The following is a 15,379-nucleotide window of genomic DNA, read 5'->3' on the forward strand; positions in this document are numbered from 1 at the left end:
TACATGTTTGTTAATATATATTTGCTATTGTTTTATATATATAAAATATATTATATATATATATTATAATATGTAGCTTTGTTTTTTCTATACTTATAAAGGAACATTCTAATAAGTCTCAAAAAGATGTGCAAATATATGAATATAACTGAAAATATGTTATAAATACTTTGGATTTTTTTTTTAATTAATACAATACTGACAGAGCTGTGGCTTCTCATAAACTACACAGCAACCTGAAACGCTGCTTGCTTTAGCCCCTAGACAGAGTAGCTGGTGTGTTTTATGAATGGCTGTTATTTGGAAGATCCCCCTGATATGAAATATGACAGTGCTCTGGTCTGTGTCCCGTGACAATCGCCATGGTGACTCTGCTATGTTTAGAACAAATACATTGCCCAACTACCACCCGTTTTCTTCCATCTTTAGCAGCATTCATACATGACTGAAAAGCACCAATCTCGGCCCTCGAGTAACTGCAGCCATGAATAACCTTTGATGACAGGTACGCATATCATCCAAAAAGAGCTAGCACTGTAACCACATCCAGATGGACTAAGCCACTTGTCTCCCTCACTTCTATTGGTGTAGTGCTGCTCTTTCCTCCGAGGCTGCTGTGCATGTGGTCATGTTTTGCACCTTCCCAACAGCTGAAAAAAATGAGAATACTCCTTTGCTGGATGATCGACTGTTGTATCTTCTGCAGGATATAAATTACAAGATCATTTGACATGCGGCCAAAAAAAAAAAGATGATGTGATGCTTCTCAGATGTCAGATAAGTCCATTATTCAAGAGAGAAAAAAATATTGTATATTGTTGATGAAAATAATCAAAGATTTAAAAAAATAAAATAAGTTAAAACTATGACAGTTTATGTCTTAATTCAAATTAAATAAATGGGTATTGTGATAATTTAAATTCATCAAGCCTTAGTGTGAAAATATATTAAAAGAAATATAACCTAAAACAAACTTTTTCCATTACAATATAACATATTTGAATCATGTTAATTAAATACCACTATAATACAAGATGTTTTTTTAATATGTCAATCAATCTCTTAAATTATATTACAGATAAATATGGATGTATTTCTAATAATTGAAGGTTATCATTGACACATTGTGAAAAACTGTGAAATACTGTTTTGTATTGTTTAAGCATCCAAACTGAATCTGAACGCTAATATTTAAGGCAGTTATTGTCCCAGTGACATGGCCTCTCAAACATATATAACCCATATACATTTTTTCTTCACTTTCTTCCAATGCCATACTGTATATGCAAGTATACCCACCATAAGTGGTGTGAGTAAACAGTGGAGCACAGCAGTCTTCAACACTTGGGGGACACTGATACAATAACAGATTTGTAGTGCTGGTTTTCCACCAAAAGAGTGCAGCATTGTACCTTATAAAGATGCTTTACTATTTTAAACTATTTTATTATTAGTAGAAAATTAAAGTAGAAAATATTAGGTCTACATACCACAAAACCGGTGACTTCAACTCCTTCACTGAACACAATTTGGTGGAGAACATTATGGGATGGTGCAGACTCCATAAAGAAGTGGTAGGACTCAGTTTAGAGGTTCACACAAACCAGTACCTCATTTTTCATTTCACATCATCCACTGGAGTACAAACTGGGAGCAATCCAGAAGCAGAACCCAGGGAACAAAGTCACATTACCCTGCCAGGGCTTTCATTTAAATAGCAACTAAATGTCCAAAGGGACACCAGATAGAGAAAGTCAGACCACAGTTCCCCTGATACTATAACCCTGTTTAATGGAGCGTTATTATCATCCATATGTTTCTCACATCTTAAAGATTTTCTTCCAGACACAAGACTCCTGCTTTTTAAAAGTAACGGACCAGAACCATTATTGCCTGGAGCAGATCAGGGACTTTTCACAGTCCCTCCTCATCCCTTTGGCGCAGCGTAGAGCCTTTTTGGCTGGCACTTAGCAGATTACAGTATGAGAAACACAGCTTTAAGACTGAAAATGTATATTTTGGAAAGTCACGTCATAAACACTTTTTTTTTTCTATCAACATGCAACTGACTACAAATGAAGACGCCCCAGCAGAATATTGTCTTATTCACATCTGTATTTTGACGTCAGTTAACGTGTATAGAAATATCTCAGTACTCAAAAACAATCTGCCAACACACAAGAGTAAACTCAGTTCATTGGATCATTCTTATACATACTCTGTGTCAAATCTAGACTTCAGTAGTTCATCTCCACAGTCTAGAAATGCTTTCCTCAACTCATCTTCTCCTTTAATCCACAATCATGAAAGACGCCGTGAAATTATTTAAGGTGGTTTGGGAAGAGAATTGTATTCATCATCCAGTCTTTCATGACGCCCTCCATCTCAACTATCTCACGCCATCATCCCTCAGTGATAGTTGCCCCTCTGGGTCCTCCTCAGAGTCTCTTCCTCATCTTACCTTTCTTTTGACCACCCCGTCCAAAACCTGACTTATTGACTTCTCCGACCCACTGTTTGTTCTTGTTACGGAGATTTTTCAGGCCTCCACTCTGCAGGAACTGGTGCTTCTGGTGTTTCTTACGCTGCTTCAGGATCTGCTCGGGCGTCTTCAGCTCTGAGCGCACTCTGCGGCCACCGGGTGTCTGCTGCGGTCCTACAGGGCTCTGGAAGTTAGGATTACCGCCACGACCCCGGCCACGACCTGGGAGACGGAAGGATACAGAAACGAGTATTAAGAAAAAAATATTAGTTGTATTTTTTGATGGTACATGTAGAACTGAAAAAAAGCATGTACATACTTGTAATGTAGACTGTGACTTCTCTTTTTTTCGGTCAGAATTAAAGCAAACTAATTTCACAACACCGTTGCAGATTGGGTAATTCAGATTCAAAATGGCAATATATTTATCTAATTTTAAAATCAGCATGTTGGACTTTTATTGTTTAAATGGAATGACCCTATTCCACCAACATATAGTCAGTGGATCAGGGAAGTCATGTACTATCTTAAATTAGAAAAGATTAAATATACTGCCAGAGGGTCTACTAAGAAATTCCACACTATTTGGCAGCCTTTTTAAACCTGTGTTGAGGATATGGAGCCAACACCATGAAAATATAACACATTTTTCTGTCACTTCAATTTATTTATGTTATTTATTTTCCTTTTATGGATGTGATGTCTGGCTATGAATGATATGTTCATTTGCTTTCTAGCAGAGAGTTAGATGAGAAGATAGATACCACTCTCATATTTGTCCTTTAAATATAACACCGGTTAGCTGCACAAAGTCTGGAAACAGGGAGGAACAGCTAGCCATGGTCTGTTTGTTAAAAAATAACATGGTTGTGTGACGTTCTATATCTTGGCCATAACCAGGTACTTCCTGGTTGACTCAGAGCCACGTTTCAACTTTGGTTTTGGCACGGATAAAACAAACGAGAAAAACAGTGTTAATTAGAGTTTCAGACAATGTCGAACTTTTGCTTTAAAATGTGTGGCCTCTGAATAAAAAAAAACTGGACGTTAATTATATTATATTGTCTGTATGTATCAACTGATTTAATGTATAAGTAACCTGATTTATTGAGTAGATTTTATTAATTATTTCTTTTGTAACAAAACAGTCTATCAGATGTAATGGCTTATTTCAGATGAAGATGCTCTCCTACCTCCTCCTGGCCTGCTCCCTCTTCCTCCTCCACCTCCTCCTCCTCTTCCTCCTCCTCCTCTTCCTCTTCTTCCTCCTCCTCCTCTTCCTCCTCCTCCTCCTTCTCCATCTGAGCCAGATCCTCCGTCATCGACCTTGTATTTCTTCTTCCACTCCTCGTAACTGACTTGCCGTTAAGTGGCACAACAATCCAGATTAATGTAGCCAGAGTGAGAGAGAATAGTAAAATTGAACAAATGCACAAAGAGGATACAAGTTCTTCCTGTTCTTGTTGTTGTTGATGACCTGTCCACCATCTGTTCTGATCTTCTTCTTCTGGTCCTCCTTTCCTGCTTCTCTTACAAAGCGCTTCCTCTTACGGTCCCTACAAATGACAGATAAACTCTAAATTATGGTATGACATGGCAAAATAAATATATAGGTGTCAAAAAGGTGTCAGAAAGAGGCAGATTTAGAGTGCATTAAAATGTTCACCATTTCATTATGCTCTTGTGCTGGTTTAACTTGGCTCCATCATCTCCCATGAGGTCCAGGACAGCCGAGGAGGCCTGCTGGTCAAAGGCAGTGCCCTCTCCGCCGAGACTTAACCTACCATCACACCAAACATGAGTAGGTTATCACAGTAAGCACATAGTACATTTTTAAACATGTCTGATGTTATTTTTTTTCACATAAATTTTTGTTGTTGTTGCAATGGGTCATGCCTCACCCTCTCTCAGAGTTGAAGTCTTTGGGTCTGTAGGGGATGTAATAGTCCTCATCTTTGCCCGACTGTCTGCTTCTCTTGTTCTTTTGCCCTTCTTCCCCATCTTCCTGCAGGCTTCTCCTTTTGCCACCTACCACCACAGAGAACACCCCCTGGTGGGAACATGAAGAATTACATGTTAAACATTGACATGAGGTTGGCATTTAACTGTGTACAAAAGGAGGATTTGTTACAAATAATTTGGAACACGTGTATTAACATAGTAGAGATGCTGCTCTGTTTTATCAAAGGTTCTTACAGTTTAAAAATATATATATTAGAGCTCTATCATATAATGGATAATTTTTTGTTCCTAATTCAGTTGAATGTGGGACAGTGGTAAATGACATTACACACGCACGCACGCACGCACGCTTCTTTAAAATAGTGTTAAAATCTTGTCTCGTTCCCGTGAACCCAATCTCCTGTCTCGTCTCGTGAGCAGAGTGTCTCCTCACTCCCCTACTGTATTATCAGTGCTCCACATGTAGGTCTTACAAAGACGCTAAAGTACAAACGTGCTGTAGATGCTTGGTTTCAAATCATAATACCATAGTGGCATGAAAGTTTTTTTTGCCTTTATATTGTCCTCTTCTTCTTCGCCCATGGTGTGTGTGTAATCATCATCGGCGCTGGTGGAGGGCTTGACGGGCTGGTGCAGCTGGCTTTCTGCAGCCAGGTTGTCTCTCTGTTTGCTGTATTTGTCCACCAGCCGCGTGTCCTTAGAGCGTTTGGTCCGCATCACCTCACCAGCCTGTGTCTTACTGTTAGAGTTGATTTCAAAGATAGTCTACAGAAGACAAAGGGAGAACATTTGTATGTTTTATCACAGGTTAGCAGGGAATTTCAGCACTATGAGATATCTGAATTACTATCTACAGTAACTCACCGATTTGGATTTGTAGCCTTTGATGGCATCAACTATTTGAAGGCGCTCCAGTTCCGTTTTCCCCAAACCAGACACTGAAACAAGATCAATCAAATGCTGTTACCAACTACTGCCTGAGTACCACCATCACTGTTCTCTTCATAGTTCATCCTCCTGACAAACTGACCTAGTAATGGATGGACAGACATGCTGGACAGATCTGTATTTTTGACCCGTCTGAAGGACTCAGGTGAGGGGTTTGGCCGAGACTTAAGATACTGCTTGTAGGCATTCTCTGAGACATGGTGCATGTTTTGCAGGTCCAGGGAGTTCTCGTGAATCGTTGTCAGATGAGAACTTTCGTCATCCAGGATACTCTGAGGGACCCGACCAAACACACCCTCTGCATCTGGAGGAGAGGTTTAGATCGGAGAGAGTGACAGCAGAGGGCCAAAGATTGCGTCAACTAATCAATCCAAGAGTTCATTTATAAGTTGAAGTCCTTGCAGGCATTCCGTGAAGCCTACCTTGTGTGTGTTCATGTGTGGCGAACTGAACAGGCCTTCCGAGGAAGAGGTGAAGGTCGTAGACAAAAGGCATCTCATCTGGACAAATCAAACTGTAGGCTATGCCACTGCGTCCAGCACGTCCCACACGGCCTGATGGGACAAATAATCCTCATTTATCATATCCACCTCATCACTTCTTCCACTTGTTAGAATTTGGTAAAAACCAAAAACACTTTGATTAGGGACACACTCTTGATTGTAATTTGTTGTATAAGCCACTCACCAACTCTGTGCAAGAAGAGCTTGGGCTTGGATGGGAAGTTGTAGTTAATGACATTGTCCAGCATGGGGATGTCTATACCACGAGCAGCAACATCTGTCACAATTAGCACCATGGCTTTCCGATGCACAAATTTCCCTATGTTGATCTTCCTGGCAGTCTGATCGAGGGCGCTGTAGATATAGGCACACTCCACACCTTCTGAAGTCAGCAGCTGGAGATCAAAACAAAAGAAAGCACCATAAATCAAAGCTGATGGGTGTTTTTTTTCCCCCTTACTGAGAGTGTTTGAGGGTTCACGCAGAAAAAAATGCACCCAAAGAGAGACACGATTGAGTTATTATGCTGTTTGTATCTTACCTCCTTGATGTACTCTACATGGTGTTTGGTGGCTACAAAAACCACTGTCTGCTCCTGAGGCTTCACTACGTTCCTCAGCAGGTAGAGCAGCAGTGCCTGCTTGTCATCCATACGCACATGGAAAAATGACAGCTGAGGAAAGACCGGAGAAATTCAGATTTTGTACGGGATGGGCAGATATAAAGAGAGGATTTAGCTCCAAGCTTTAGATGCAACATGCACCTTTAACGGTCATATTTATTTAAGTTATTATAACAGTCAGTTATTGACTCAGTTACTGACATCACAAAATGTCACATTAAAAATTATTGTTGAAAGCATCCTTAATTTGTTTATCATAATAAAAGTATGAATCCATTTAAAAAATAAAAGTATGTTTTCCTCTTTAAAGCTTGGTTTATATGCTAGGAACAGTTCTTTTTTTAATGTTTAATAAACTTCAAAAGTGACTTATTTACCTTAATCTGGTCACTGAGTTTAGAATCCACATCTAAACGAATCAACACTGGTTCAGTCAGCCCTGGGAATATAAAAGAAAAGCATATTTAGTTAGCTTGGGTTGTCATGCATATTATGATGATGATGGTGAAGGCGATGATCTTTAAAAACATTTTCAATCATGATGGATGCATGTTAAACAGTTGAGTGATCTCACCAGCTCTGGCAAACTCCACCAGCAGTTTGGGCAGAGTGGCAGAGAACAGCAGAGTCTGTCTGGTGTCTGGAAGCCTCCGGATGATCTCCTGAAGCTGCTCAGCAAAACCCATTTCAAACAACCTGAGTGGAAGCAGAACACCGACACGTTCACACATGCAAGTGTGAATCCAAGCTGTGAAATGAAAATATTACACCTTTAAACAATTCCATTTCTCACCTGTCAGCCTCATCAAACACCACATACTCCACACTCTGCAGCTTCAGATTCATCTCACTGACAACGTGCATGAGACGACCAGGGGTACCGATGATTCTGGGGGGAGAGCACAGAGATCATGACTCCAACATACAGTCCATGGATGGGGAGAAACGACAAAACGAGTTAGCGCTACAACAAAATACTCACATGTCGGGGTTCTCATGAAGAGCAGCAAACTGATCATCCATTCTGGAAAGGAGCAAAGACATTTACATTAATTGCAGAGTTAAAAGGGCAACTGTACGGATCTCAGAGTACAACATAAAACAGGCAGAAGCAGCTAAATATTTAGGGGTCACGCACCTGTCTCCACCAAGGATCAAGGCAGTCTTTAGGCCGGTGTATTTCCCCAACTATAATACCACAGCACAGTGAGAGAAAGAAATCAGGGACACTACTAAATAATAGCCATAGGTAACATAGATACATGTAACACCGGTTAACTACAACAACAGTAAACACTCAGTCTGTTCGTCTGACCTCTTTTGTGAATTTCATGGTCTGCAGTGCCAACTCTCTGGTGGGGGTCAGGATGAGGGCCCTGGCTCCTGTTTGGGCTTGAGGGGCCTTCAGCTTCTCGAACATTGGCACCAGGAAGGCAGCCGTTTTACCACTGCCAGTCCTAGCCATGGCTACTATATCCTTGCCATCCAGAATCACTGGGACAGTCTGAAGTGGTGAAAGGAAAATTGGGCACACAATATTGTGACTTTAGAGGTTACAAAATGTTTGATTACGGGATCCTGAAGTGGTGCTGACTTACCTTTCTTTGGATTGGAGTGGGGACTTTGTAACCCTTTTTCATGATGCCTTTATATACAGGGTAACTGAGACCTGAAATCATACATAATGTAGTTAAACCATATTGCCTCTGGGGAAAACAGTCAACCATACCTTACTTAATATAGATCAGGGATGCAAATTAACTTTTTTGTTCACCTGCCACTGTGGCTGGTCGATTCCAAAATCTACCAGCCACTTAACTTTTTTACCAGCCACTTTCTTGCTTTTGACCGACAAGCGTGTAACGGCATGTGAAAAATAATACAAGATCTACAACACTCAAGCATGTTTATTTCATAAGGTAAAGTCTTAAGGAAAAATACTAACATTCTCGCCTTCTCTCTCATGTACACACATGCACACTCACACGTGAACCATGAAGTTACATTTAATGAGTTGGGCAGATTGGACAAAAAAAAAAAAACATTCCTCCACCCATCCTCATCCCCATCCCCAGTTCCATTCTGATCTTTCACCATGTACTTTATCAGATCATACTAGAACAGGAGTAATACCTAAAAGAAGAGAAACTCACATTGGGCAGTGGCATTAAAACTTAAAGCCCCACTCCAGACACATTTTAAAGTACGTAAACTACTCTGTTATGATCAATATTTTTGTTTAACATGGTCTGAAAGGGGCTGGAAGCACATCTAACCTTTCTGGAATTCTGGATCTGGCCTGGCCCCACCCACCTTGCTCATGCTCACGTTTGGTTGAGACTCTTTCGGTGACTACATCCTAGCATCTACCTCAGGTCGACAGGTAAAAGGGCAGCGTGAATCTAGAGGACTAGAAACATTGGAGATGCGGCCATGGCTTATATGGCTTACACTGGGTTCAGACAGGAGAAGGGGGGTGGCTGTCTCACGGTGCCCCGCGACATGGCCACCTGCACAGGCGGCCCGCTTGCGGAGCTCTGCGAGCTCACTGTCTGCAACTACTACTTTTATTTACCCACCACTGTGGCTGGTAGGTTGAGCAAATTCACCCGCCAATGCACAAAATCACCCACATATGGCGGGTGGCAGGTGGTAATTTCCATCCCTGATATAGATTATTGTTTCAGCTCAAATTACTATACACAGGTAGATTTCCAATACTGCAAGTAACCAGTGGACCTGCAGCCCTATCTGTACACTGTTCACTGGGTCTTACCCATGGACTGAAAGCCTCCAGACTTCTTTTTCTTCTTGTTCTGGGCTCTGACCAGCTGCCTGGTGTCAGGCTCCACATCTGACAGGCAGTCTGATGTGGTCGGGAACCGCGGGAGTTTCCTCCCTGGCTGTGAGCCAATAAGAAAACAACAATAGCTTGTTAACAACACGTGATTAAACCGATCAAGTGACAAGACAAATACAAATAAAATTGACATTAATGTAAGCGTATATAAAGTTAAACTACAAACCCTTACACTAAAGTTACATGCTATGACCATATTTCATACCTATAAGTCACCCGGATAGAGTTTTGCCTTTGACTATAGCATACATGTACAGATAATATCCCTGCATTTTTTAATGTATTATTAATGTGTCATATAAGCCAGGTTGGTCAAAACAACAAACAGGGGGCATCCGGATTTGAACCGGAGACCTCTTGATCTGCAGTCAAATGCTCTACCACTGAGCTATACCCCCAACTACACGTACACGGATAGTACGTCAGTGGCTCTGCGATACACCATGAAAGGCGTTGCTATATTAAATGCCACCACGCAAACATAAGTGAGCAACTGCTTAGTATGTCGTCTTAAAATATTGTTCCTTACAGAATCATCGTCGTTAACTTCAGCAGCCAGTTCAAAGTCTCCGCTGTCAGCATTAGCTGTGTATCTCTTCTTCTTCGTCAGTTTCTTCCTTCTTTGCGCCATCCTGAAGCTTTAAAACTCTCTCAGACTGCCGTCGGTACCTTTACTGTACGGTTTATGAAATAAAACGGAGTCAAACTAGGCAATAACGCTCATGGCAAATCAACACACAACAACACGGTGGGCAGACATGTTGAATACACGTGTGAGCTTCTTCTTCTTCTTCTTCGTCTTGTCTTCTTCTTCCTCTTCCGTTCTGGTATGGTATGTCGCTCGTAGCCAAGGATAACACCGCCATCTACTGCTACGGAGCGTGTGCCTCTAGATAGAAGTCCAAACACATTTCACAATTCACATCTATAATTATGCATATTTTACATCATCTCCACTTCCTCTCAGGCCATTAGCCTATATTGTAAGTGTAATTTCTATAATCTTTAACACTTTACGACATAGTTTCTAAAGTAGCAATGTGTCATAGACTACTTACAGAGGATGCAGATTTGATGAACTGTACACCAAGCCAATAATTTAGCAGCTAAACACAGCCATACAACACAATTTTCCGGTCCTGCTTTTTCCACCCCCCTCTAAGCCTAAATTAATCTCATGTTCAATAAAGAAGACAGACTGATATTTCGTTTGAAATATATAAGCAGAGTAGCACTATCATGAATCCTGATTTGCAGATGTCAGGCTCTTGCTGTTCATCTTTGAAGAATCTGCACTTAACATCTCAGGTGCTTTTTGTATCTTGTCAAATTACCTAATTTCTTTTTGCAGGAGTGGAGGGACATTCATCTCTAAATGTATTTACATTTTTAATGTAATGTATCCATTGTTTAGCCATTTATTGCCCAAATACCAGAGAGAAATGTTTTTTTTCCAAGACAATTCTTAAGACGTGTTAGTTCAGTTTAAAGTTTCCCCTGATTTATGAGAGAGAACATACAGCATCTGCACCCTGTTTCCTCATATTGTGTTAGCATTTGTGTGTGTGTGTGTGTGCACTTGAAAGTCTGACACAGATGTCTTGTAGCAGAGTCGTGAATCTCGATAACACCCTCATTTCTGCAGCCTTTCTGGTGCGAAGATATATATTATACACAGTCCAATGCTGATTTAATCACAGGAGGTATACATCAATTCAAAATCTTTGCCGTGATTATTTTCTCTTTATTTCCAGTGAACCAACTGAACACTCTGATTGTACAACTGAAGAAAACAGGGACACATATATTCACGGTATATAATCATAATGTTTAATTTCAATGTTTGTAGTGCATGATGTGAAAAGATGAGCTGGCAGTCAGCCCACAGTTCCAGTGTAACACTGTCTTTAAAACTCAAAAGGTCATTCGGTTGCGCATTTTGCAAAAATAATCTTGTTTTATTTGTCTGAGGAGAATGAACAAAGCAGTTTTTCAACCTAGAGTCAGATATATCTTAGTGTTAAAAATATTCTTTAGGCATATACATACTCTATGAGAAATGTAAAAAGCATTGCCCTTCCTCTATTGTGTTGATTATGTTTTACATAACCCAAAACTCATGGGGAAATTTTAGTCCACTGCACAAGCATAAGCCCAGGGACAGACTCACTAGGTTTCAGCAGGCATTATGCACTATGCTAATTTTAAGATTCTGTTTTTTAATGCCATATGTATTGCACATGTGCTAAACTATCCTAAGTCACTGTTTAAAATATTGCGTGTAGCATATAAAACAAAGCCGTATTTTGTCATTCCTTGTCAAATAATACTATGCCTTTGTTAATGACGTAACAATACAAAGCTCTACCTCCATTCATAAATAATGCCCTGCCAAAGCTTATGTGGAATATCCTTGCTTGACAGCCTTGAATCCAAATTAATCTTTCACAACTAGTTAATTGTATTCCTATTGATTTTGCCTAAAGTGGTAAGTAATTTTGCCAAAATGTGTCCTTTGAAGCCTTCAATAACCCACGCATTCACTTCAACGCACATTGATTATTGGGCAAATATAAATGTCGGTAATGTCCCTGCATGTGGTTTCATTAAAATGTGAGGCCAGCTGCTGCTCAAGAAAACAGCTGCCAAGACATCAAAAACCCAAATGAACACTGAAATGCTTAGTATGTTACTTATTAGGAGTCACTATCAGGAAAAGATCTCAGCAGTGTTTTTCTTCCTATTTTTAATAAACATCGTTTCTGTTTCAATCTCGGAGTTCATATGTTTTTGATTATGTGTATTAGGTGTGTTTTAATAATGAAAACCAGTATATACAGTTTGGATTTGATTTATTATAATGATGCACATTTTCTATTGTTCAGTATATGTCTTCAGTTTACAGGACTTTTGCATTTGCTCATTCATTTCTGTTGTTTATAAGCAGCCACAGTTTCATTTTTTAAATCACACAGTGGAAATGTGTCCTTTGGAACACTGACACTAATATGGCTGCCAAAATGTGTACTGCGCTGTTTGAAGTCAGTGGGCTGATGTGCTGTAAATAAGTCAACACTGTGGCAACAGCCCGGAGCTAATGCCATTCATATTCCCTTACAGAGCCTGGCTGCAGTAGCCTGGAGCCAAATCTGTTCAGGGAGCTGAGAGGGATGACCTGAGGCAAAAGGTGCAGCAAGCCACCTATAGGATCCGCTTTTGTTCTTAAAGGTGATTTAAGTGATAAAGCCTGAGGAGGATTAAGATATGAAGCTGGCAGGGATGGGAAGGTTGTGGTGTTTTCAACTTGGCATTCAAATAAAGCGGGTGTTGGCATCAGTGTGCTATCAGGTCAGCCTCCAAAGCTCCTGGCAGTGTCTTAACTCTCAATTTCCCCACAAAGTCAAGCCCTCATGTTGAAAACATGCCTATGAATCACACTTTATCTCCACATGAATTTGATTTCTGATGTTGCTTATTATTCATTAGGCAGGGCTTTTAATGTTCCTGTCTATAGAAGAAAATAGGGTAGCATGTCTTGATTTTTCTCTTGGCAGCATGGCTACATAACACCCCAACTCCTACAAATCCCCTGAGAGCCCTACCATTGATTTTACAAAGTATAACGATAAGATCTAAAATGATAAACATACATAGATTTATGAGGACCTAATGCAGGGCAAACTAAGCTGCATCATGGGCTAAAGGGGATTTACTGCGGAGTATCTGACCTTTCGAAAACCTGTGGTGTAAATTGTGTCAACTTGGATTTAGATAGTACACAAATACGCTGGTTCACTATGTAGTCGGTGACTAAATGGGCACTGAATGAAAGTCATTAGGAAAAACAGATGTCAACATGTCTCCGGTTGGATTTTTATAAAGATGTTCTCCAGCAGAGTGTGTGTAGCAGATGCTGCCTCTAAGCCTTGGAGATTGGAGGGGGGATGTTTAAATTAAGAGATTATTGAGCTGATGGTTTGTAAAGCTAAGCCTTTAAATGGTGGTAGCAGTTAAATATTCTTCTACTCTATCTGTGTCAATTTAATTATTTATCAACCGCTATTTAAAAGGCTGACCGTGGGTTTAGTGGACCTTTTAAAAATAGTCCAAACATCCAATTAGCATTGCGAGTGATGCAGCATATCAGGCAGGCATGCCCTCCAGCAAGTCTTCAAATGCTGGTTTGATTTTCCATGCCAGACGCTGTACATCCAAGGGGCAAATTAATCTCGGAAATCTGATAACAGCTCTTCAAAAAGTTTGAAAATGGCTGTGTAGTCAGCTTTGGAGTTGCATCCCATGAAATGATTATATCCTAATTGTGAGCTTTACTATCAATGTTGAAACTGTGAAAACTGCTGTTTTAAACATATTTAGAGACTGAGAGGCAATTCACCATCCACAGTCCAAACTCAGACCTGTGTATGGTTTTTAAACATGAGGGAGACATAGGTCTAAGGGCAGTTGAAGAGGGTCAAGGCCTGGTCTTGGGCTCACTGGGCTGGCATGGCACTGCGAGCGTGATAGTGCCACCCCCAGTGACAGCAGCAGATGGTGAGAGGGCCACGGGGTTTTACCCACAGGACTGCTGGGCAGGGAGACAGAGCAGCCATGCACAAAATACAAGGCCACTGATTGGACTTGCATGTTAAGATGCCACAGGCTGATAAGACGCTGAGAGGAGCAGCGCTTACATGCTTGAGAAGACGTATAATTATGTTAACCCAGTAGTTTCTCTGGACCCTCCACTTACCCAGCAGGGGAGATTGTAGCTTATTAGGTCAGTAAATTGGCATTGGCTGGATTGCAATCCTTAAAGAAATTGTAGGTGTCAGCAAGAATAATTGAATGATTTCTGATGTAGAAGATAATATGCACAAAAATGTATAAAGCATACTGGAATAATCTGTGCTCCTCATGTGTGATCTGTGCTCCTGCATTGCAAAAATGATTACACACATGCAAAGAAACAAGCAGACATTTTATCACATTGTGGGAATGTATCAGTTACAATACGTCCATTAAATATATGAAGCAAAAAATGCATTATATCTTAATTTGAGTATATGAACTCTTCAAGTAGAAATAGTACATGTTGTGAATTCATGTAGTAAATCAATGCATTGTAACCACAATATTTGTAATTCATATAAAAAATGCTTAAAAGGTAATAAAGCAAAATTCAGAAGTGCTTAGATTTCCACAACTGGGGCTTAGCCTTTTGCTGAGACGTCTCCTTTGCTTTATAAGGAGAATCCGGCTTTGCACTCCCTTTAGTGTAAAACTGCAGAGGCACATACATCCGGTCAAACTTTCAATTACTTGATATTCTGGGTGCTAAAAGGCAGTTTCCCTTCAAGGCCTCAGTAGTTAATCTTACAGCAAGTGCCAGCATTAAGGCGCTAATCATGGGACATGTGACAAAAGCACAAAAACTGTCCCTAAAGGGAAGCGAAAGAAGCCCCTAAGGATTTCTCCCATCAGCCAAGCTGGTGGGGAATCAAAGTCCCTGAAAGTAATGTCTTAAACCTCGCTGATCTCAATGCAGTTTCTTGAATTTTGTTTTGATTTAGCTGCACATAGCCTGCAGAATATCTTTCCATGTTGTAGAGTATTGTGGTCAAACACTCGTGGATTACTGCTCATTAAAGCTGCAGAGAACCCACTGGGCCGAGACGTAATGGCCATTTTCAGTTTCATCTTCTCTACACTTTTAGGGGAGGGTTTATATGCGAAGACAGACGCCCAGAATTAAAGCCCACAGAGCAGAATTAACTTTTCATGTATTTCCTCATCATATCCTTGTTGTTTCTTTTTGGTTGCTGCTTGCACAGCCTCAGGCTCAGTTCCTTTTCTGGTGTCTTAATTGCAATTTCATCAAGAATTAAAAGCCATGTAGAGGCCTTCCCTATTCTTGTCACTGCCACTCCAAACTAGCCACCGTGGGGGACTTCAAGGGTATTTAAAGCAGCTATTGTGTGTCATAAGATAAGTCAGGAGCA

The 15,379-nt window shown here is 40.5% G+C and overlaps 1 protein-coding gene and 1 non-coding gene across 3 annotated transcripts; both read right to left on the reverse strand.

The window, feature by feature from the left end:
• Positions 1-1,771: 1,771 nt before the first annotated feature.
• On the reverse strand, positions 1,772-10,190 carry ddx54 (DEAD (Asp-Glu-Ala-Asp) box polypeptide 54). 2 transcript variants are annotated; one of them, XM_036004808.1, is made up of 20 exons: positions 9,907-10,190; positions 9,294-9,420; positions 8,116-8,186; positions 7,833-8,021; positions 7,656-7,705; positions 7,500-7,541; positions 7,311-7,406; positions 7,092-7,213; positions 6,895-6,956; positions 6,437-6,568; positions 6,080-6,290; positions 5,815-5,946; positions 5,475-5,696; positions 5,309-5,382; positions 5,002-5,209; positions 4,384-4,534; positions 4,149-4,262; positions 3,928-4,038; positions 3,676-3,836; positions 1,772-2,704 (listed from the first exon to the last, which is right to left on the reverse strand). In XM_036004808.1, the coding sequence occupies exons 1-20, from the start codon at positions 10,006-10,008 to the stop codon at positions 2,439-2,441; spliced, it is 2,643 nt and encodes an 880-aa protein (XP_035860701.1). In that variant the 5' UTR covers positions 10,009-10,190; the 3' UTR covers positions 1,772-2,438. The 2 variants fall into 2 exon arrangements, with proteins under 2 accessions (XP_035860701.1, XP_031133795.2); XM_031277935.2 differs by having other exon boundaries at positions 4,384-4,532; positions 4,997-5,209.
• On the reverse strand, positions 9,704-9,775 carry trnac-gca. The gene has a single exon. It is a non-coding gene; the product is annotated as a tRNA-Cys (tRNA).
• Positions 10,191-15,379: the final 5,189 nt, after the last annotated feature.

Source organism: Sander lucioperca, chromosome 1, assembly GCF_008315115.2.
Source record: "Sander lucioperca isolate FBNREF2018 chromosome 1, SLUC_FBN_1.2, whole genome shotgun sequence".
NCBI classification, from domain to species: domain Eukaryota; kingdom Metazoa; phylum Chordata; class Actinopteri; order Perciformes; family Percidae; genus Sander; species Sander lucioperca.